Raw genomic sequence first — 24,450 nt, forward strand, 5'->3', positions numbered from 1 at the left:
GTGTAAAGGCAGGAGGAAGGACAGGGTTTTTCTTTCTTTGTGTCTCATCAATCAGGGAGGAAAACTTTTTATTGAAGTTGCTTAGGAGACATCTTCTTATCCATTATTAGAGAGAACTACAAAATTTCTTCCCCTAAACAAATTATGCTAGATGTAATGGGATTACCATAATTGGCTCACGTGAACTACCTAAACAAAACTTGGGATCTTTAGCAAGGAAGATGTATTTTGAGGCTATAGGGAGAATAAAATGAATCCCTGCTTTCGTGAGACTTTCAAGTTTGAAGGAGAAATATATAATAATAAGCAAATAAATGTACTAGGCAACTTCAAATAGTCATATATACTATAATAAAATAGTGTGATGTAGCGTAGAGAATGATTGGGAGGCTATGTTAGATTGGGTACTCGGGAAGGTTCTTGGAGGAGAGGACATTTAAGCGGAGAACTGAGTAATTTTGAAAGAACCAGCCATAGAAAGACCAGGTTACAGTGTATCAGGCGTGTCTAAACTATTGAGGAAACTTCTCAGCATCAACATAATTGCTCAAGGATATGTTAAATGTGAGTGAAAATTGGGATGAAGAAGCTATACTTCCCTGGTTTTGTTTTGAAAATGGAGGAATTGGGTGTTGGGTTCAGTTTATCTGATCTTCCTAGATAATAGGGTTGATGTCTTTTATCTTTCAAACCCTAAGGATAAACTCGTTCTAAAGGACAGTGGGGCTTTTATAATGATGATGATAGAAATGACTAAGATTTATTGAACACTTACAGCCTACTGGGTTAACAGAGGTTGGTACAATTGGCATTATTTTTCCTAAACCTTCTAGATTAGATTGGATACCCTCATAGCAGACTCTTTCTTATTTCTTTTTTACATTTATTATAAATAACGAATTGTTTGTATTATTATTATTTTTTTGAGGCAGAGTTTTGCTCTTTTGCCCAGGCTGGAGTGAAGTGGCGCAATCCTGGCTCACTGCAACTTCCACCCACCCCCTGGGTTCAACGATTCTCCTACCTCAGCCTCCCTAGTAGCTGGGATTATAGGCATGCACCACCACACTTGGCTAATTTTTGTATTTTTAGTAGAGAGGGAGTTTCACCATGTTGGCCAGGCTGGGCTAGAACTTCTGACCTCAGATAATCCACCTGCTTCAGCCTGCCAAAGTGCTAGGATTACAGGCGTGAGCCACCAAGCCTGGCCATTTGTGTGATGTTTAATGCCTCATCTTCCAGTTAGATTGGAAACTCCAGGAGGGCAAGGACCATGGTGTCTTCTTTACCATCATATCCCCACTGCTTAGCACAGTGGTTGCAAGGTTTGTGATTATGTATTTGTGGAATAAATGAGTTAAGGATGTAATGAATTGGAAATGTGTTACAATAGTCTATCACCATATCTAGCTCATTTTCTCCCCAATACACCTAGTATTTGGTGTAAAAATTAATGTAATTTCTAAAAAACATTTTTCTATAATATGGGCATTTAGTATTCTTTCTGTGAATTTCAGGACTATGGAAGATTATATTATGATGAAATGTGTGTATATTTTTAATGTGAATTTTTGACAGAATTTTTTTCATTTTCTTCATGTTAAATTTAATATAAATGAAATTGTACTTTATAATTTTCAAAATATTTTAATGTATAGTACTTTGTTTTACTTAAGTCACACTATAATCGTATGAGCTAGGTGGTATTTCCATTGACTAGTAATATTTATAAATGGAGATTGACTTATGCAGCTAGAGTCATACAGATAATATGTAGCAGACCTGAGCCATATTTAGAGTTTTTTGGTTCCAAGGTCAGTATTCCTTTCTTTATGCTACAGCTGCCTCTCTTATGATGAGAGATTCATATATATTTAAGAAGGTTTAAGTGTGGATTTGATTCAACAGAGAATCATAGATTAGATGATAGTTAAAAGTTTGTCAGTACTTTCATTAAAGAAAAAATATTGTTATAGTGTGTTAAACACAATCTGTAAAATTATTTACCTCCAGAAGTGCCACATCATGACTAAACGCTGATTTTTGTTTGAAATCCTTATGTTTTTGTTACTTAAGTGGCTAGGTATGGGACTTAGGATAGTTTTGGGTTTTGAATTTGTTAAGACAGACTAATTTTTATCAGTGAACTCTTTTTTATTCCTTTGCCATTTAGCTTCAATTTGGAGTGCTGGATTAGGGGTAGGGAAAGGTAAGGTTTTTTTTGCTTTTATACCTCTCTCTAACAAGGGAGGAAAAGTCTTTCAGTATGAATTGTTGAGAGAATGTTCTTTTTCTTTTTTAATGTGGTAAAATATATGTAACCTAAAATTTACCATTTTAACGATTTTTAGGTGTACAGTTTGGTGGCATTAAGTGCATTCACATTACGGTACAGCCATTGCCATTCTCCATCTCTAGAACTTTTTCATGTTTCCGGACTGAAACTCTGCACCCATTAAACAATCACTCCCCACTCTCGCCTTCTCTGTGCCCTTGACAACTACCATTCTATTTTCTGTCTCCAAGAATTTGACTAGTCAAGGTATCTCGTATAAGTGGGATCATACAGTATTTGTCTTTTTGTGGCTGGCTGCTTTTGATAGCTTAATCCCTATAGCAACTTCGTAAAGTAGATATAATCCCCATTTTACATATGGAGAAACTGAGTCTCAGAGGTTGTGTATTTTGTCCAGGGCCACAGAGTAAATTGTATAGTCTGGATTCAAACTCAGGTTTCTGACTGCACTGCCCATTTTAACTATGTTGACTCAGTATATTTCATCGCTTAACATGGGGGAGAAATTGTAATGGAAGTTGTGGGAGGTGGCCTGAAGGTGCTATGGGATTCCTGAAAAAAGGCATTGAATCTAGCCTAGGGCTGTGAGACTGTCAGGAAATATTTCTAAGAGGATGTTTATTGAGAGGCTAGCATTAGTCAACTTGGAAGATGGGGCAAGTAAAGGGTATTTTAGCCAGAGAGAGAAGCATGTACAGCAACACGAAGGCATTAAAAGGTATGATGGGAGGGGAATGTACATATTCACCATTTTTAGTTGGGGTGGGAGGCAATAGAGGTTAAGAAGTTAAGGGAAGATTAGAAGCATTTTATATCTGCTAGAAAGGGGGATAGAATTATAGGTACCAGAAGTGCCCCACAGATAGCTACAGATTCTTTGGCTGGTATCTGAGATTTAACAACATGGATGTAGGTACTCACCAGAGAGGAAGATGCCAATTAGGAACTCAGGTTATAATTTCAGATAGAGCTGTTTCTCATTCTGTAACTAGAGGCAGAGTAATCCGGCATAAGTTACTTTAAACTCTGGAGTCAGGAATATGTGATATCTAGGAAAAAAGGATCCTATAATTATGAGTCTCTTTTGTTGTCTCTTCCAAGCAGCATATGGCCTGTTGGACTTTTTTGTTTTGTTTTTGGACAAGGGCACCTGGGAAACTCCATGTGATACAGGAGCAGTAGTACAATCATATTGGTACTGTTACCTAGTCATTTCTGTAATACTGGCTATTAGAAAAAATAGAAATAATTTCTTTGTTTTATTTTTTTCACATTGTTATATGCTATTTGTCATTTATAATTGGATTAAAATTATTTGATGATTATACATTATCAGTATATTTAAGCGGTAGCTATCCTGGGAAGCTATTAAGGTGTTTCAGTACTATTTTTTTTAACCCTGGATTAAACTTAGTGACTGATACTGTTATTCCTTCACTTAGCACTATTGTAATGGAAAAACTTGAGTGATTTTCTTGCTATCAGATACATTACACATACATATACACACATATGTGTATGTGTGTATGTCTTGATAGTAGTTTTCAGGTAGGTGTTCATCTTGGGAATGACTTAGTAATTAATTTTGAATTCAGATTTTACTGAGTCAATTATGTAAGTAAGTGAGTTGGACTTACGAATTCAGTGCCAGAAAGATTAGGGTATAGGCAAGTTTTTACTGAACTATTAAAGGTTGTTGATGCTTTTCTATAAGATAGGAGTATAATCGACAAGAGTAATCATTGACAAGATAACATAGAAAGTACTGGCAAAAATGCTGCTGGCTGACAAAATGCTCTTGGGTTTGTATTAGGTCCCCAGTAGAATAGCAGAATGGCTCCCTTGAAGGGTTAATTGTATAGAATCATATAGAATTGTACAGAATAATAATTGTATAGAATAGCCTAAGAAAAGAGAGCTTCTTAAAAGGCTGGATTTTGCCAAAATAGCATTTAAAATGTTTTTAAAACTTAACTATTTTATACTGTAAATGTATATATATATTTTATGAGATGGGAATCATATTTATTCTGCTATCTCCCTGCTCCGTTATTCATTAAAAAAATGTTAACCGTCTGTTACATGTCAGCCTCTGTTGAGCCTTCCTGAGTTAGATCTTAATAACCTGGCAATCTGCCCATCAGGAACTCCCCATTCAGAGGGGCCTCACTATCAGCCACTACCACCCTGGGTAGCAAGCACTATAATGGGTATGCTGAAGGTGCTATGGGATTCCTGAAAAAAGGCATTGAATCTAGCCTAGGGCTGTGAGACTGTCAGGAAATATTTCTAAGAGGATGTTTATTGAGAGGCTAGCATTAGTCAACTTGGAAGATGAGGCAAGTAAAGGGTATTCTAGCCAGAGAGAGAAGCATGTACAGCAACATGAAGGCATTAAAAGGTATGATATATTTGGTGAACTACAATAAAGCTCGTAGGGATAAATCTGGCAGATTGAATACGAGCTATTTCAAGAACAGCCTTAAATGACAACTTGACTTGGGAGATAAACATATTTTTGTTTTTGTTTTTGTTTTTTGGAGATGGCGTCTCACTCTTGTCACCAGGCTGGAGTGCAATGGTGTGATCTCGGTTCACCGAAACCTCCACCTCCTGGGTTCAAGCAATTGTCCTGCTTCAGCCTCCCAAGTAGCTGGGACTACAGGCATGCGCCACCATGCCCGGCTAATTTTTGTATTTTTGGTAGAGACGGGGTTTCACTGTGTTGGCCAGGCTGGTCTCGAACTCCAGACCTCAAGTCATCTACCCACCTCAGCCACCCAAATTGCTGGGATTACAGACTTGAGCCACTGTGCCCGCCCCGAGATAAGCAATTTTAAGCAGAAAAATTACACCGTCTGAGGTACATTTTAGAAGAATTGTTTTGGAAATCATGTGGAGCGTGGAGTAAAAGGGGAGATAGATCCATTAGGAAGCTATTGTTGTAACAATACAAATGCTTATAGTGTCATCATTTTTCTACACCAATACAGTAGACATTTCAGAATGTAGAATAGATCAGACCTGGTGGCCTAAGTGTGAAAATCAGGATTTTTAAAGACGGCTGCAATTGTTGGTAGAAGTTTTAGTCATAGACTTTGGGATACAGGAGGAGGAACAGGTAATTTTAAATGTGTAAGGAGGAAGATGATGAGTTTAGTTTGAGATGCCATTAAGACCTAGCAATAGAGAAGTTTGGGAGGAACTTGGATCTGTAGCTTTTGAGTTCATGGAAGAAGTCTAGGCTGGAGATAAAGAATTGAGAAAGGATAAGTGTGAGGAAACTAAGGCTTTAATAGGGTAAGTAATTTAGCCAAAGCACACATGTTAGAGCTGGAATCTGAACTCAAGGTTTAGTTTATTGTTTCTCTCTTTTAAAAAAAAAACCCGATTGAAATCTGACATTCATACAGAAAAGTGCATATATCCTAAACATGTAAATTTGATGAGTTTTCACAAACTGAACACACCAGTGTAACCAAGTACCCACAAGAAAAAGAACATTACCAGCACTCTGGAAGCTTCATATGTGCTACCCACCTTGCTTGATTTTTAACAGCATAGATTAGTTTTGCTTGTTTTGGCTACTTATGTATGGCCCATTTGTTTTTGCATCATATACCATTTGAAGGCATGAAATGGGGATAAAGCCATTCTTCATGGGAATGTGCAGGGAGAAAGTGTGAGGAAATCAGAGATGGAAGTTCGGGGAATATTTAAGGTATAGGTGGAATAAGAGTTTGAAATTGAGATAGAAAAGAACAGAGACATATGAGGGAAACGATAAAGGACTGGCATCAACAGAAATCAAGAAAAGGGAGTATTGAGAATGGAAGGGTGAGTTACCATGCCAGATTTGTAGAATGAACAAGAAGGTTAAACAGGGCCGAGGTTTGGTTTCGTTTTGTTTTGTTTTGAGATGGAGTCTCACTCTGTCGCCCAGGCTGGAGTGCAGTGGAGTGATCTCGGCTCACTGCAAGCTCAGCCTCCCGGATTCATGCCATTCTTCTGCCTCAGCCTCTTGAGTAACTGGAACTATAGGCACCCACCACCACGCCCGGCTAATTTTTGTGTGTGTGTATTTTATATTTTTAGTAGAAACGGGTTTCACCGTGTTAGCGCCAATATGGTCTCAATCTCCTGACCTCATGATCCGCCTGCCTTGGCCTCCCAAAGTGCTGGGATTACAGGTGTGAGCCACCACACCCAGCCAAACAGGGCTGAGTTTTTAAGAAACCATCTGTGACCTCAGGGAGGACAGTTTCAGTGGAGTGAACTCAAGTTAGCATACAGGGTTTTGGGAAATTGATATAAGATGAGGTGGTGGAGATGTCAAATGTGGACAGCCTTCACTGGAGAAAGGAAGCATAGAGAGAAGACTTAACTGGAAGGGGACATATCTTTTTTTTTTTTTTTTAACTTGGAGAGTTTTGCAAGGAGGGGCAATAGTTGAGGGAATATTTTTTGGTTTTATTGTGTTGTAAAGAGGTTCTGTGAACTCCAAAGTATTTTAAACCACTTTTATTATCATTAAAGGATGACAATAATGGGATGCTACAGGGGACATGGAAAGGAAAGCCAATAGGTAAAGTGATTTTTAGCTTTAGTTAGATGGGTGTTGAAAGTGACTGAGTGTATGAATTTTTAAAAAGTGATTTTTGGGATGGATTACACTTGCTACCTTTTGTCAACTGATTTTTAAAAACTTTTTGAATTGTAGGAGATTAGAATTAAAGGGATCATTTCAAAGCGATGACTAGAAAATAACTGTGGTACAATGAAGAAAACTAAATTAATAGCTGCCCACCCTGGCTACCAATCAGGCTATTAGCCTGTAAAGCAAAAGTTTGATGGGAAATTATTTTTTAACTCTCCCTTGGTTAGCCAACTCTAACTTTTCTTTAGAATTGTATCTCTAAATTTCCTTTCTACTTTTTAAATTGGTAGAAGAGACAAATGAGAATACCTAAATAAAGCCCGTATTTACAGAGCACCAATTGAGTTCATTTGATTAGCTTACTAGTACTCTTTAAAATACCTTTTATTATTTGAGTAATAAATATTCCAAGAAGAAAAATTTAGAGATACAGATAAGCAAACATGAAGAAAATAAAAATAATCATATAACCTTCTAGACTTAATATCCATACATGCATATACAGATTTTGATATTATTTAATAAGAAAAAAATCAAAGCCACTTGACCAAAAAGCACCCTTTTAAATACCAGGAGAAAAGGCAACAAAAGATAACATTTGTGAGCATGAATTGATTTCCAAGTTCCAAATACCTCCCTCAAAAACAAGTTTTTAAAAAAAGTTTAAATTCACTTACTATTCATGTATTTATTAACTACTTTTTTCAGCATCCTGCTCTGTGCCAGGCACTGTATAAAGCAGTGGGCAAGGTAAACCCTGCCAGAAAACCAAACAGGGCTTTTGGCATAGGGCCAATTTTGCGCTTGGAAGAAGTCCAGAAGTGAGAGAGATGGTGATAGTTTCTAGAAGCAAAGTATTCAGTAGTGCTGTCGTGTGTGTGCGCGCGCGTGTGTTTCAGGGTAGTAGGATGTTTTTGGAAAAGTGGTAGAGGCTACAGAAATAAGCAATGACTAATTCTTGAAAGCCAGCCTAAGAATTCTGAACTCATCCTGAGGCCAGTGGGGCCCACTCTAAGATTGGGAAGCGACCTGATCAGAGTTTGTTTTCTACCACCCTGAGAACAAGAAACAAGTAATCTGAAATACTCATTTCATTTTACCCAGGTGTAACAAAACACAGATGGATTGATAAATGCCTTTTGTCATTTTTAAGAGGATAAGCTTAACCTCAGAGGAAGGCAAATGTACATATAGAAGTGATATAAAGTATGGTTTATTATCGATGTTCTATTTTATGATAAAATTAATATTTTTCTCTGTCAATAGGGAAGTTTATAAAATGTTGTGAATTATCATTTGTAAAGCATGAATTCTTTATTAAAATTATCTTATTATTTTAAAAATATACAGTCAATCATTTCTATCTGTAGGTTCTACATCTGAGGATTCAATCAACAGTGGATCAAAAATACTCGAAAATCAAAAATGGATGGTTTCATATTCACTGATCAGTGTAGACTTTTCTTCTTGTCATTAGTTTCTAAACAATACAGCATAAGAACTGTTTATATAGCATTTATATTGTATTAGGTGTTATAAGTAATCTAGAGATGATTTAAAGTATAGGGAAGGATATACATAGTTTATATGCAAATGCTGTACCATTTTATATAAGGGACTTGAGCATCCATTGATTTTGGTGTCTGCAGTGGGTGGGGGTGGCCCTGGAACAAACCCCCTATAGATATGGAAGGATGACTGTATTTAAATTTAAAATTTAAGTAATTAAAACAAAGTTCTATGTAATATATTACTAATAGTATATTTGACTTTTACACAAATCTCGTGATTGTCTTACAGAGCTTTGAAATGCAACTGATAGTATTTAGGGCTATTTATTTTTTGTTGTAGTTATCAAAGATACAATAAATTAGGTTTATCTCTATGTATTTAATATAATTTGCAACATCCAGCATGAGAGGAATTAAGTAAAGTTTACAGCCATTGCTGTTCTAAGCAAAATTCTTAAGTGCTTTGATCATTAATTTAGCATGCTTATATTCATTTAAAATCGGCAATGAGGAGCATATGCAGGTCAACTTGATTTTTCTCTTGGTAACTGGAATAAAGTGACATTATTTGAAAAATCTTCAATAAAGGTAATGATCTTGGTATTAATTGTAAATTAGCTAGTTATTGGTAGGAGAGACCATGATTGCACTGGCTTCCATTTTCCTTTGCTAGTTGATTATATGGTGTGTACTGGGATTTGTTTATGTTATGGATATATACTTCTTGTCTGTTTTGCTTGTCTTCTGACAAGTCTAGGAGCTTTGAAGTGTTTAAGAATTGTGTATGTGTTGTAGTGGCCTGGTGTCACTTAGGATATACCTGAGAAATTGTGTCAAACTGCAAACTGAAACCAAAGTGAAAAATAGTTTACTTTTGCCAGCCCTTTAAGGTATTAAAGATTGCTTAAAGATACTTTGTTATGTTATTCATTTTACTTACCACATTTTTTCTTAGTATGGAATTTTTTTTTTGTTAATATAGAAGTAATACAACAAATTAAGTAATGGTGTTTTTATCTGTGTATTTAAGGAATTATAAAAGGCAAAGAAACAGGTATAAGTTAATGTCAATTTTCCATGTCTACCAATTCACTTAAGTAGCTTTAACCCAAATAAAACAAAGGGTCTTGACTCTTGATTCTGATCAGAAAATGTCATCCTTTTGTCCATTTACTTTAATAAGTAGTTATTTGTGGTACAACTTGCATATTTCTGATTGTTTCTGTAGTTACCTTTGATTTTTTTTGGATAATTGCAAGGCTGATGATACTTTGAAAATTTTTGGACTTCCTTTCCTTTGACAGAGAAGAGAATAGTTTCGTATCTTTTTAAATGCATGGACATTTAACTATTTCAAATAAGTGCTATTTAGTATTCAGGGCCCTATTCAGACAAAACTAGCAACTGTAACTGAGGCTTATGGGAAGTTTTCAATTTCCTAAGTTATATTGCTATAGCCACTGTACTGAGAAAGAACTACAGTACTGTCTAATTATGGCATTTGGTCTGATGAAGGTGAGTTATATAGAAAGGAAAAGGGAATCAAATATAGGATTAATAATTTTTTAGATTTTATAACAGATATGATTTGTCAACAAAGTTGGAGGATTAAAGACAATTCCTGGGGCTGTTTGATTTTAAGTAATCCAATCTGGATAGATTATAATACATATTTTTTGAAATATGTAGCTTACTAGTGAGACTATTTCAGTTTTAAGACCAAAGAGTTTCCCCCGTGTGGCTTTAATGGGGGTTTCTGACCTTTTTTTTCCCAAGCTGTTGATGTATTGATGGGAATCCCTACAACCATAAGTTACCATGGCTAAGACACTCATTTTTCTGTTGTTTGAAAGTTAGAGAAGTATCTCTCTTTTCCCTCTATATTTGTTTATTACTGTATGATTAGTTCTCTTCTATTAGTCAATATAACTGACTTCCAAGGTGCATTTTGCATTGAGTGAAATCCTGAGATTGTGGGAGCCTTCATATTTTTTTCCCTGTCAGTCATCTTGCTGCTTGACACTAAAATGAGCTTAATAAGATTTTTATCTATTATTGGAGGATTCCGGGCCTATTTATTTTCCCTAGGAAGGCTACAATATTTAACAAACAAGTTTATTGAAATATTTTAGAACTTTAAATCTTTTGACGTTACCCAAATTGAAGGGCCTTATAACTTTGAATTACTTTCTAAGACGTCTTTCCTTTCAGTAATGAGAAACTTACTCAACTTTTTAAAAGGCAGAAATCATTTTTACAAAATGTACTGTTTTCTAATTGTCTAAAATGACAAGAGATCACTTACCCAGCAGTGCACAAGACTTCCAAAATAGTTGAGCAGGGGGTGAGGGACTAGAAGGGGGGTGGGTGGTGGTGGTGGTGGTATCGGTATCTTTTTTTAAAAAAGTATATTTACTAGAAAGGGCATAAGATATTTTGCTTTTGTGATAGGTGCACTTGCACAAAACTCATTTTAACCTGTAGTCATGATTTCTTCTGTATGACCCACCTGGAGTAACCAGGCTGCAAAGCATTATACTACATATAAAAGCAACATTCAGATGCCTCTTTTGCTTTTATTTATTTGCATATGTAATTTATTGTACCCATGAAAAAAGGAAGTTCTTATAAAAAGCAAAAAAATAGGAAAAACAAGCAAATTGTCATTTCTTCTGGTAGCTTATGATTTAGAATTTAGGTAAAAAAATTAAGTTAGAGCGATTCCATTTAATCTTAGTAGAGTTTTGATAACTGAATGTGTAAAAGCAAAATCATTTTATTTAAAACATTATGAAAAGATGTTGACAGTAAATTTACAGAGTACATTGATGTTACTATTTATTGTACGTGTTGGATTCCAGACTGTAAATTATTGCTACCCTGTTCCATAAAGACTACTAATTTTTAGTATATGTTTATATTGAAGTATTTATTCATATTATAGATCATGGATTACCACTTCAATCTGAAAAAAGAGAATTATAGTTTTCATATTTAGAAACTGAGAAAGGATTTTTTAAAATTGAAGAACCAGATGGTTTAACATCATATGCTATTAATTTTTGCATATTTTAGTTTCTGAAATAAATGTACATTATGGTTCTGATTATGTTTCCCTTTTAATGTAGCATTTCAAGGATTACTATTAAGACCTTCTATTCACATAGGTGGATGATATTAGAGGTAACCTTGATTTGATATAAGGCAGCAAATCAAAGACCATCTTTTGAAGCCCACTTTAAGGCCTTGAAATCCAATGCCTCAGTGCACTGTGGTGATGAAGCAGCGGAAGTTTTTGTTCTCCTGATATAATTGAAATGAAGATAAAACTTTTCATTTCTCTGTTTAAGTTAATATTATAATATCAATTACATTACTATATAATTTATTATAGCAATATTATAATAAAAGACAATTCTGTTTGGGGTTTATCTTATCACTGTCATATCTTACATAAGCAACAGAGGAGAGAAACAAAATTTTGGGTATGATTCTTCCCAAGTAATCTACAAATTACTGGTTTGTTGTTCTTAAGGGAAAGGAAAGAATATCTTTTAACTTGGATGATAATCTCTTCTATAGATGTGTTGAAACCTGGAAATTGAAGAAAATCCTGTTAATTGAACTTTATTTGAGTAAGGTAATTGACTTTGTGGTGTTTAGGGTTCTTTACTGAAATGGCTACTGCAACACTAGAAGTAGATAAACATTTTTGCCTGAAGCTTGTTAAGGCAGCCAGGAAATCTTTTACTTGGCGTAAGTAAAGATATTTTTCCATAGGATATTGCCAAAGATTCATTTGGCTTGGCAGTCGCATGGATTGTTTTGTGTTTGCTTTTGAGGGCAATAATTCTGCCCCATGAAAATATTAGTCATTATTATTACTTTTGAAAAAAATCTTTGGTCTTCTAAAAAAGATAAAGGGCCAATGTATAATTTCTTAGTAAACTATTAACATATTTGAATGACCAGGGAACATAATGATGTTCTGCTAATGACTTCATTCATCATTTTGCTGTCCCCATGAGGTAGATATTGTACTCCATATTGTGGACAAAGAATCTGAGGCAAAAGCAGTTAGAAACTTAAGGGCACTTATTTCAGTATTTATAGAATCTATATTGGAACCCACTTGTTTTCATTGAATGTTTGTAGTTTAATGGGTATATAGAGTTTCAGTTTTGCAAGAGGGAAAAGTTCTGGAGATCTGTTTCACAACAATGTGAATACATTTAACACTACTGAACTGTACACTTAAAAATGGTTAAGATCGTAAATTTTCTGTGTGCACAATAAAAAATCTATTAGAAATTATTTTCTTTTCATTTGCTTATTAAGTACGTTTTTAGTGAAGAATATTCTGGAGGTGAAATGTTCATCATTTGGCTCATCTCTTATCCAATATGAAACTGCTTCAATTTCATCACTTAAAAGGAACCTGAGTTTCTACTTCAGTTTGGACTAAGCTATAAAAAGTCTTTTCTTTCCTTTTCACTAGATCGTATTTCTTTTTAAAATCTAGTCAAGATATAAATCAGAATTATGACTTATAATTTATATTATAATATGACATACAGAGAATAAACATATTTGTCATTCTGAGAATCTCCTGCCTTTTTTTTTTTTTTCTGAAAGCTCAAGTAAAACTGTGGATTTTTAGATTTTTAGATTTTTAGATGTTTTTGACTATGTAAAAATTTATTTTAAAGACCAGGTGTGGTGGCTCAGGCCTGCAGTTGCAGCAGTTTGGAGGCTGAGGCAGGTGGATCACCTGAGGTTGGGAGCTCTAGACTAGCCTGGCCAATATGGTGAAACTCTGCCTCTATTAAAAATACAAAAATTAGGCATGGTAACGGGCTCCCGTAATCCCAGCTACTTGGTAGGCTGAGGCAGGAGGATTGCTTGAACCCGGGAGGCGGAGGTTGCAGTGAGCCGAGATTGCGCCACTGTACTCCAGCCTGGGTGACAGAGCGAAATTCCATCTCAAAAAAAAAGAAAAAAAATTATTTTTAAAGGTACACTTATTCTGTAATTTTGGTAATGATGAAGCATTCCTTTTAAAAATAGAGTAAAAAGTACTTGTGGTTTATTTTCATGAAACAGGATAGAAATCCCTCATCTCATTTAATTAAAAAAAGAACCACTGGTAAAATCCAGTCTTTCCCTTTCTCCAATACCTGTCAAGATTTATTTTGTATATCTGTATTTTCTAAAATTGTTACCCTTTATCTTTTACAGTAAAAAGATTAATAATATGGGGTCAATCCTTTAGGTATTTTAAATTATGTGATTTAGTCTATCTAGTGTATTTGCCTATTTATATAACTATTTATTTTGACCTATCTATGTAACTACTTATTTCTAAGTCAACCCTCTGTAAGTGTAGATGTCTAAGTCTAGCTTATATATAACTTACAAGTTCTATGAAAATACCACGTTGTAACTCATAAATGTATACAGTTATCAATCAAAAATAATAATTGTAATTAAAGTTAAAAAAGTAAAAATATGCCATCCTAAATTTCTCAGTGCTTTTAAAGTGTGAAACGTATTCATTTTTATGAATCACAACCTAATACTCTCATAGTATTAAATACTGTGAGAGTAAGCCTTTAAGTATATTGAGTTAATACTCCTCAGTTCATGGCATGGTATCATCATTGGTTCATGTCAGGCCTTTCTGCTGTTTAATTGACATTAATTCATTTACTCATTTGTTTATTCTCTATTCCTGTTCCTCATTTCTATAACCCCCAGCCCCACAGGAAATCATTTAGACCTACCCATCTTGCTGTGTGTATATCCAGTTCCTATTTCTAACTGCTGCAATGGGGATTTACTATTTTGCTTTGTTTTATAACTGCTTGAAAATTCCTATCTTCACGTTATTTCTTTATTGTTTTCTTTGAGACGAGTCTCGCTCTGTCACCCGGCTGGAGTGCAGTGGCGCGATCTTGGCTGACTGCAAGCTCCGCCTCCCGGGTTTATGCCATTCTCCTGCCTCAGCCTCCTGAGTAGCTGGGACTACAGGCGCCTGCCACCACGCCCAGCTACTTTTTTTTTTTTAATTTTTAGTAGAGACAAGGTTTCACCGTATTAGTCAGGATGGCCTCGATCTCCTGAACTCGTGATCCGCCCGCCTCGGCCTCCCAAAGTGCTGGGATTACAGGCGTGAGCCACTGCGCCCGGTCTTCTTTATATTTTTTTAAAGAGAGAAGCCAACCTATTTGAAGGTAGGCTAGATAAACTTTTTAATGCGCAAATATAACCTAATTCAGTGATTAATGAAAATGAGTAAATTTAACACTTTGAAAGTATTGAGAAATTGAGGACAGCATATTTATTTTTTAACCCATTGACTTATTATAATTTTTATTTTTAATGCTTTTGATTGAAAAATTATATACATTTGTGTGTTACAATATGGTGTTTTGATATATGTATGCAGTGCGGAATGATTAAATCAGGCTAATTAACGTATCTGTCACCTCTCTTACCTATCATTTTTTATGGTGCGACATTTGAAAGGTATTCTCTTAATTTTAAAATACATAATACTGACTTTTAAATCTCAATAAGTAATTTAAAAATAAACTTCATTCTCTGTTAAACACCAAATTTAGTTTTTCTTTGCTACTGGCTATAGCATTGCATAGGACCTCAGTTTTAGTAGGGATTCAGTAGATGTGTTTATTTCATTTAACACCATACCCATGAATTTGTTAATTGGCTTGGACATTTGCGCAAGTTAATTCATGCTTGGAGCCTTAATATTTTAAAATGATTCGGACATCAGTCAAGCAACCAGAACTTATTACAAAAGCAGTAAGATATATAGTTTCTAGTTTACATTCTAGATGTTGACAGCTTTCCTCACCCAAATTATTGCATCTGATCCACACTGTTATTGTGTGTGGTAAGCATTTCAGGCATTATATCCATTTTAGTAAAGGAGAAGTTGAGTCAAGGCATTAAGTGGCCTGCACAAGGTTATATGGGTGTTAAGTCATAGTCAGGACTATAACTGAAATATTCTGACTCCTACACCAGTGTTCTTTCTTTATACCAATGTTTTTAAACTCTGTTATAGAAGAAATTGAAAGAGGTGACATCGTATGAAATAAGGACCAGAGAGGCCATCTTAGATGAAATGTTTTATTTATTTAAAAAAAGATGCTGCTTTTTTAAGTAAAACTTTGAAAATCATTGCACTCTATTGTCGCTGTTTTTATTTTGAGATGGAAGCGCTAAGTCAAATTTGTCAATGGTTACTCCAAAAAGGGATAAGAAAAAGTCATGTGTTCCTGAAATGCTTGGTGCATTTACATAATCTATCTTGTCATGTCACTCCCCATTACATTTAGAATAAAACTCAGACTAACAGTGGTCCACAGGACACTGAATTATTTGGTCCTTGCCTAATTCTGCAGACACATGTCTTACTATTTTCCCTTTTATTCCTGATCCCCCATAGCCGCCTTTCAGTCCTTGAATATGCTAACACTGTGGCACCTCAGTACAGTGTTCACTTTCCCCAGCCCTTTCTATGACTGGCTCCTTTTCATCTGTCAAGTCCCAGTGCCTTCCCTGACCATCCTTTCTAAAGTAGGTCCTCCCTTCTTCTCCACTCTGTACCTTGTTTCACTTGTATCCTGTAACCCAAAGTGAAATTATTTAATTACTAGTAGACTCTAAACTCCATGAGTGCAGGGACCATGTTTACCGTGTTTTCTTTTGAATCCTTAGTCACTTTGCACATAATTGCCCCTAGTTAAATATTTATTGAATGAGCAAATGTTGAATGAATTACGAGTTATCAAGAGATGCTCAATTTATATTCACTGTCCTCTGAGAAAAATATCAAAGTATATGCGTTTGATGAATATTTCCATAAAATGATTTTAATGCATTAGTGCCTAATAGTTATAGTCATGATTTAAAGACGGTTACATGAGTTTTTTTTTTCTTTTTTTTTTGAGGTGGAGTTTTACTCTTGTTGCCCAGGTTGGAGTGCAGTGGTACGATCTCAGCTCACTGCAACCTTCACCTCCTGGGTTCAAGTGATTCTCCTGCCTCAGCCTCCCGAGTAGCTGGGATTACAGGCGCATGCCACCACGCCTGGCTAATTTTTGTATTTTTAGTAGAGACGGGGTTTCTCCGTGTTGGTCAGGCTGGTCTCGAACTCGTGACCTCAGATGATCTGCCTGCCTCAGCCTAACAGAGCGCTGGGATTACAGGCGTGAGCCACTACGCCCGGCCCAGATTCTTCACATATGATTTCTTTAATACCCACAACAATGTTGTGAAGTTAGTAGTATATTCCACTTTATAGGCAATGCAACAGACTTAGAAAGGTTTGTTGATATTTGCCCAGAGACACTTAGCTAGTAAGTGGCAGAACTGGGATTTGAACTTACGTCTGTTTGTAACTAAAGTCAGCACTATTTTCACTCTGTTTTGCTGCTTCCTAAATTAATGCTTAAGTTCTCTGGAAAATTTGCTTCTGATGAACACTTGCCTTTCCCAATGATGCTGGATAAATGAGGTGTTACTCTAATAAGGTGCTAATTGAATGGCATACAGAGTAAGTGCAAAAGAAATTAAAGAAGGAAAAGGTATGTGCTGAAGTCATCAGGGAAACCTCATGGAGCAGCTTTGGGACTTTAGTTCATTCAATTAATGCTATGAAAGTGTTCTGCATACTGGACCTTGCAGGATGGATGGGATATAAATAAATATAGAAGGGAAATGAGGGCATTTTAGTTTGGAGAAACTGCTTAGAAGTGTTGTGGGTATCCTGGAAGCAGTAGGGAGGACTCGTGTGACTGGAAGAGAGGATTTATCTTGGAGAAAAGTGGGATATATGTTGAAAAAGTAGATGAGGATGATTGGGGGTATATAAACTATATAGAATTTAATTTTTTTCTGTGGTTGCTAAGAACAGTGTCATTGTGGGATACAATAGCAGTTTAGGAACTTCAGTCTGGTAACAGTATGCAGGTTTTAAGTATGATAGTGCAGCATTGGTAGCACAGTGAATAACAGTGGCAGTTCTGACCCTGGGCTTGAATTCCACCCCTTTCACTTGCTGGTTTGTGAGCTTGCAATATTATTTTACTTACTGTACTGTTGTTTCTCCTCTGAAATGGAAATTGAACAGTAGAACCTTTGGCCTGATCCCAGAGATTATGATTCAGTGGGTCTAAGGTATGGGGCAGGAATACCCCCTCCTCCCAAATCAGACTTAGTTACATCTCCTATGTGGTCCCGGAGGGCTCTGTATTTGTTTACTGTTTCTTTTCTGACCTCAGGTGCAAAAAGTTGAATTAATCAAACTCTTCAGATTAATGACAGACTATCAGCTTTTGGCAAGACTCTTTTGTTTTATTTAAAATAGTTCTTATTTATCCTCAGTATTTTAATTCTTTGCCTACATACATGTTCATACTAATGTATTTTTGGATATGTCTGTCTCTTTAAAAAATATATGGTGCTGTTTTATGTACACATTTTACATTTATATAGATGACGATGGGCTAAAGATCTTCTGTTTCTTTTTTCATTCAACATGTTAAAATGCCTTTTGTGATAGAAAACTTCAAACAGATCCAAATGTAGAGAAAATACCAACCCCCCATTTGTCCATCATCCAGCATCAACAATTATCCGCTCAGAGCTAATCTTGCTTCATATTATTAACTATTCCTCCCCTAGTGCCTCCTCCCCACAACTCCATCTCTGCAAACTGTATTATTCTGAAGCAAATCTGAGACTTTTTTTTTTTAATCGTATTTCAGTGCCAAAAACATCAAAAAACCGCTGTCCATTTGGATCTCTGTATATCTGTTTCATAACTTGTAACTACTTTAGGTGTGTCAGTGAATGTACTTACCACATCTCTGGCCCTCTGGCGATGGTCACCTAGGTTGTCTGTAATATTCTGCTACCACAGACAACTTTGATTTTCATTTTCATACATGTCCTCTTACAGGCTTTTGGGAGAACTTTGATTTTTCAGAGTGGCATCTCTGGATAATAGGGTATATATACATATACTTCATTTCACTAAGTTTTGTCAACTTGATTTCCAGAATGTCTGTACTAGTTTACATTCTTACTGGGAGTACATGGTAGTTCTCTTTTCCTCCATTTCCACTGACACTCCGTACTCCCTTACGTTATATTTTTGCCAGTCTTTCATTTGTAAAGTGGTATATAATTTAAATTTTTATTTCTCTGATTATTAGTGAGGTTAGTTATTTCTTCACGTATTTGTTTTCTATTCTCAAGACCTCCCGTTCTTGCTGTTTTATTCTGCCTAAAAAACTCTTTCCCCTTATTCACATGGCTCACTCACTTCATTCAGATCTCTTCTTAAATATCATGTGCCCAGAGGGTTCTGCTTTATCTTTCTTCATTGGCTTTATCACAAGAAAACCTTATATTAATCATAGAGTTATTTATTTTCTCTGCTCAAGTTCCTTGAAGGCAGAGACCTTATCTGTGTTCACACCTGTATCCCTAGCACTTAAAAAGGTAGGTTTTCTATAAATATTTGTTGAATAAATAAACATGAATTGACTATTTATATCTTTTGTCCATTTTGCTTACTCAGTAGGAGTGTCTTGAATATTCTAGACATTAGTCTGTGTTGGTTTTAGACGTTGTTATAACTGTTAATTCTGTCCATTGTAGCTGCCTTTGATAAGGAATCCTTAATTTTCAAGTGGTTAAATCATCACATCACAACATGTAAATCAACACACTGTGGTGTGTGTTTTTATGTTCTGAAGAAATGCTCTTCTAACCCAATATCACATATCTCCATTTTCTTCTATTTGCTTTATAATTTTATATTTTGTATTTGGGTCTGTAATTTCTTAGGAGTTTACCTTTATATAGGCTGTGAGGTGTAGGGGGTGATTTTATTTTTCTTCCTGTAGAATACAAGCAGTTTGCACTTTTCCTGCTGATTGGTAGTACACACTTAGTATGTATGAATTATTTCTCATATTTCATTGATCAGTTGTCTGTTTGTGTTTAGTGTCAATGTTTTTTATTACAGTGGCTTTGCACTATGTTCTAAAGTCTGGTAGGGCAAGTCCTCCCCCTTTTAAAAAATTGACTTAGCAACATTCATAATAGCAACAATTGAGTAGCTAACCTTTAAAAAGAATGCAAAAGACCATTATGGAGGAATTATGAAACCCTATTAAAGGATATAAAAGACGACATAACTAATAGAAGAGAATTACCATGGGATGACATAATGTTTTAAAGATGCCAGTTCGGCTGGGCGCGGTGGCTCAAGCCTGTAATCCCAGCACTTTGGGAGGCCGAGACGGGCGGATCATGAGGTCAGCAGATCGAGACCATCCTAGCTAACACAGTGAAACCCCGTCTCTACTAAAAATACAAAAAACTAGCCGGGTGAGGTGGCGGGCGCCTGTAGTCCCAGCTACTGGGGAGGCTGAGGCAGGAGAATGGCGTAAATCCCGGAGGCGGAGCTTGCAGTGAGCTGAGATCCAGCCACTGCACTCCAGCCTGGGCGACAGAGCGAGACTCCGTCTCAAAAAAAAAGAAAAAAAAAATATGCCACTTCTCCTCAAATTAATTTGTGTATTCAGTGCAACTGCAATAAAAATTTCAGTAAGATTTTTTGCATACCTCAACACACTTTATTCTAAAGTTTACTTGGAATTTTTATAAATATATGTCGATTTAAAAAATAAATGTATGCTTTCATAATATGCTATGTTTTTAGTAATTAGTTTTTGCATTCTGATGGATGGACAGTTGATTGAAAGCAGCAGAGAAGACAGAAGAGAGCAGCAGAGATAAGTGTTTTGGTTAGAAGTGATAGAAATTGTAGTGGTAGCAGCAAGTGGCACCTCAGCAAAGAAGCATAGAAAAGATCGAAGTTAAAGAAGTGAGGGGTTGTTGGATAAATACATACTCCTTCCTCAACTCTGGGGAAATGAATAGGTAGGAACAGAGGGTAAACACTTGTCTGTAATATTGTCCCTGTTGCTATGTCTTGCTGATAATATATACCATGTCTAGTCCAACAGTCTATATGGAGTACTTACTGTCTGGGGTAATAGTGTCTATAGCAGGTATTTCTGAGATGTAGCTCCATTAATTGATACTTACATAAATAATAATGACCCTGAGAAATCAGGAAGAGCTTTAAATATATTCTTGATGTTTTGTTTAAAGAGGCAGAGAAATGGGTGTTAATAGTTTCAATAAAAAACAGTTAAAGGTATGCCTGCACTTGGGTTAAATGCGCATCAATTTAGAGGTATCCAGAGCTACTCGTTCTCCCAACTTTCAGAGTCAAACTTTTACTCAGTGTGTATCTTTTACGTACCGTTGTGAATACTTACAAGCTACAGATAGAATAAAACTTTATGGTTTGTTTGTTTATTTATTTATTATTGTTTTTTAGACCGAGTCTCGCTCTGTCGCCCAGGCTGGAGTGCAGTGGCGCTGTCTCTCCTCACTGCAAGCTCCGCCTCCCGGGTTCACGCCATTCTCCTGCCTCAGCCTCCCAAGTAGCTGGGACTACAGGCTCCCACCACCACGCCTGGCTAATTTTTTGTATTTTTAGTAGAGACGGGTTTTCACCGTGTTAGCCAGTATGGTCTCCATCTCCTGACCTTGTAATCTACCTGCCTCGGCCTCCCAAAGTGCTGGGATTACAGGCATGAGAGTGAGCCACTGCACCCAGCCTACTCTTTATGTTTTTATGGGGACTAGACACAAGAGAAAAATGGAGTTGGAGGAAATTAATTTGCACACTCTACTACCAACAGTAATCAACTACATTGACATCATTAACTGGTCATTATGAATTTTTCCTCTTCCAGAGAACCAAGAACCTTCTCAAGGGACAAATTACTAAATATGTAACTCTTACTAACAATGAATGACAGTTTGGGAAGAAGTTATGTAATCTCAAAGAAGATGCTAACTACTCATTTGTAACTTGTATAGAAACTTCTTTTTTTTTTTTTTTTTTTTTTTTGAGACAGAGTTTCGCTCTGTCGCCCAGGCTGGGGTGCAGTGGCCGGATCTCAGCTCACTGCAAGCTCTGCCTCCCGGGTTTAGGCCATTCTCCTGCCTCAGCCTCCCGAGTAGGTGGGACTACAGGCGCCCGCCACCTCGCCCGGCTAGTTTTTTGTATTTTTTAGTAGAGACGGGGTTTCACCATGTTAGCCAGGATGGTCTTGATTTCCTGACCTCATGATCCGCCCGTCTCGGCCTCCCAAAGTGCTCTGTTATTCAAGGTAGTCCTTTTATTCCTAAATGGATAAGCATTGAAAGATTTGTTTTAATTTACTTTCAAAAACTTCTTGTATTAGCATAAAGAAAGGAAAGAAGAATAAGAGTTTCTGGCTTTAATTGTTCACATGGAGAATATATGTACAAATAATTACAGTATCAGGTTAATAGATACTGGTAAAGTGTCTGAGGTTTCATCAAAAGGGAAAGAAAGCAATTGTGCTAGATATAAATCAGGGAAGGATTTATTTGAGCTGGAAGTAAGTAGAATTTTGATACTGTGATTATGCGTGTACACCAGCAGTTTTGTCACAGTTTTGTCCATTTTCTAATGTTGGATTTTTATGCATACTTAAAGGGAAGAGACCTATTATGTATTTCTGCCATGTAGCACACATTATGTTAGGCCCTTCATCACACTGGTGTACTTTATACTTAAAACAACCATGTGAGGTTAATCTTACTAACATCGTATGATGAGGAAACAAAGGCTTAGAGGAAACAAATGCATGCTCAAGGTCATGTAACTAGGGACTCAGGTTGTTTCTCTGTTGCAATAATCTTAGGATCTGCATCGGCAACTATTATCTAAATGGTTCCAGAATTCTTTAGCAGGGCATGCCATTCTTGTAAAAGAATGCTATAGTTGTTAAATATGAGAAAGGTAGGTCTCCTAGCCTAGACATGAGAATTAAGTGACAAGATTAGAACTGTTCTCTTTGCCCTCATTTTGGGAAAAAAAGAAATTATACTGAAGAGAGTAAGGAGACTGACCTTGAGCTGGAAAGCAAGGAACTTTCACAATGTGCCTGTATAGTTTGTATTTCACTTTTTGAGAGTTGTAGTATAGTTATCTTAGCAGTATTTCTGACAAGGCTTTCATCATGCCATCAATACCTGCTGGGCAGGGATCTAGTAAGATCCTAATGCTTAATTCAGATGTAAGCCAGGATATTTTATATTCTTTTTGCTGTTGTTTATTTCCCTTTTATTTTTCATTAATATTTTGTAAAATATTTTAGAAAATTCAATGAATAATATAGGACTTGGCATATAGCATTTGGGCAGTAGATGTTAGCTGAAGGAATGCTAGAGTGTGTCAGCAGTGCTAAGAACCAAGAGAAGGAAATTTTTTTTGTTGTTTTTTTCTGGTTTAGACCATAACTTTCAGTGAAGATCAGGGTGCCCTAATGGACCAGTGTAGGGATGAAGCAGCAGAGAAGGTATAAAAACCCTAATAAGGAGGTGATACTTATATGCATAGAGTCCAGTGTTTTTGGACAAATTTTCCATTTTGCATCAGTGAACTTGGAGGTTTTTTGTTTCATTTTTACAAAGGCATTTGATTCCTTATAATGATGTTGATGAAATGGTTCAGGAAACTCAATGTCATGTCTGTGATCTCATAATCTATTAGAGAGTTCTGTTGTTTTAGAGACTTTAGTTCAGGTTTTGAATTTGCTACAGGATAGTGAAGTTTTGATTGCCAATTTTTGAAAAGGCTTCATGGCTGCCCAGTTTTTGTTTTTGTTTTTGTTTTTATTTTCAGTTTCCATGTTGATTAGTTAGTCACTGGATACTGAACTGCTAAAGAATTAGATTTCTGTTACAGATTTTGGCATTATAAAACTCTTTGGTTTGTGTAAGTTGGAACTTAACCTTAATTGTTTTTGGTTCTTTGTATTTTGCTTAGTGTGTGAACTGGTTCAGGAGCTTTTCATTTGGGTGCTTCACTGGGACGTCAATCTGAAGTAACTACCTTTAAGATTTTTGTTTGTTTTTGTTTTTGCTTGTTGTCTGTGTTGGAAGAGTTTTATAGAAGTTAGGAAAGATATTTGGGAACATTTTTAGGTCATGTGATTCTCAAGCCTGATCTGAAAGGATTAAATAGATGCCTTAGTATGAAGCGTACAGATTGGATTGCCATGTTCAGCTGCTGTGACTAAACGTCTCATCAAGCAATAGTAGGTTTATATTTTTTATGGTATGCATCCAGACTTGATTAACAGTTGACAGATTTTAGATTTCCTACTATTATAGCTGTTTGTAAAAATCCCTGAAAATCTGTATATCTATAGCTTTATTTCCATGTAGTTTTGTTTTTAAACCAGTCTTCTACCTAATATTTTGTTTCATGTTGATTATATTACCTAGCAAGCATGTCTGTGATTATAAAAACAATATAGTAAAAAGAAAGCCCCAGGTTATTGATGTGCTATATTTGTGTGTGTCCTTTAAACAGACCTAGTTTTACTTTTATGTGGAATAATCAGGAAAGTGTGTATAACAGTTCAACAGTAAAATGAATCTTACCAGTTACAATATCAATACAGAGATTCAAGTTTTTCCTCTGCTTAAATATCTACTGTACTGTATGATGTCAAATCCAAACTGTGATTCCTAAAAATGCATGACTGATGACATTTTAAAGTAGAGCAAAAATTTTGTTCAGAAGCTTAGAGGCAGGGAGAGGGGGAGATGCCTTGATATTTATCTAGTCAGCTTCCTTGCTTTTCGTCTATAAGGTGATAAACACTAGTGATGTCTTTGAAATCCTGAAGCATTATTTTTGTGTTCCTTTTGTTGAAATTTTATGCAAACATTTAAACAGAAGCTAATAGTAAAACTTGAAAAGCCTAGCCTGAATGCTGTTTTAGCACCTGAAGCTTTAGTGTTCTGAAAGATTCTGACAGCAGTAG

The 24,450-nt window shown here is 35.9% G+C and overlaps 1 protein-coding gene across 20 annotated transcripts in view; it reads left to right on the forward strand.

Annotated features, from left to right (window-relative positions):
• Positions 1-24,450, forward strand: part of LOC105475056 (single stranded DNA binding protein 2) — a 331,890-nt gene that overhangs the window by 12,340 nt on the left and 295,100 nt on the right. The window contains exon 1 of one of the 20 annotated variants that reach the window (XM_071098726.1): positions 2,192-2,209. The exons of 17 other annotated variants lie outside the window; for them this stretch is intronic. Coding sequence is in view for 1 of the 3 variants with exons in the window: in XM_071098719.1 (XP_070954820.1) it covers positions 21,713-21,756 (44 nt within the window). In the remaining 2 variants the exon portion in view is untranslated. 2 more of the 20 variants (XM_071098719.1, XM_071098730.1) reach the window with 2 other exon arrangements.

Source organism: Macaca nemestrina, chromosome 6, assembly GCF_043159975.1.
Source record: "Macaca nemestrina isolate mMacNem1 chromosome 6, mMacNem.hap1, whole genome shotgun sequence".
In the NCBI taxonomy this organism is placed as follows: domain Eukaryota; kingdom Metazoa; phylum Chordata; class Mammalia; order Primates; family Cercopithecidae; genus Macaca; species Macaca nemestrina.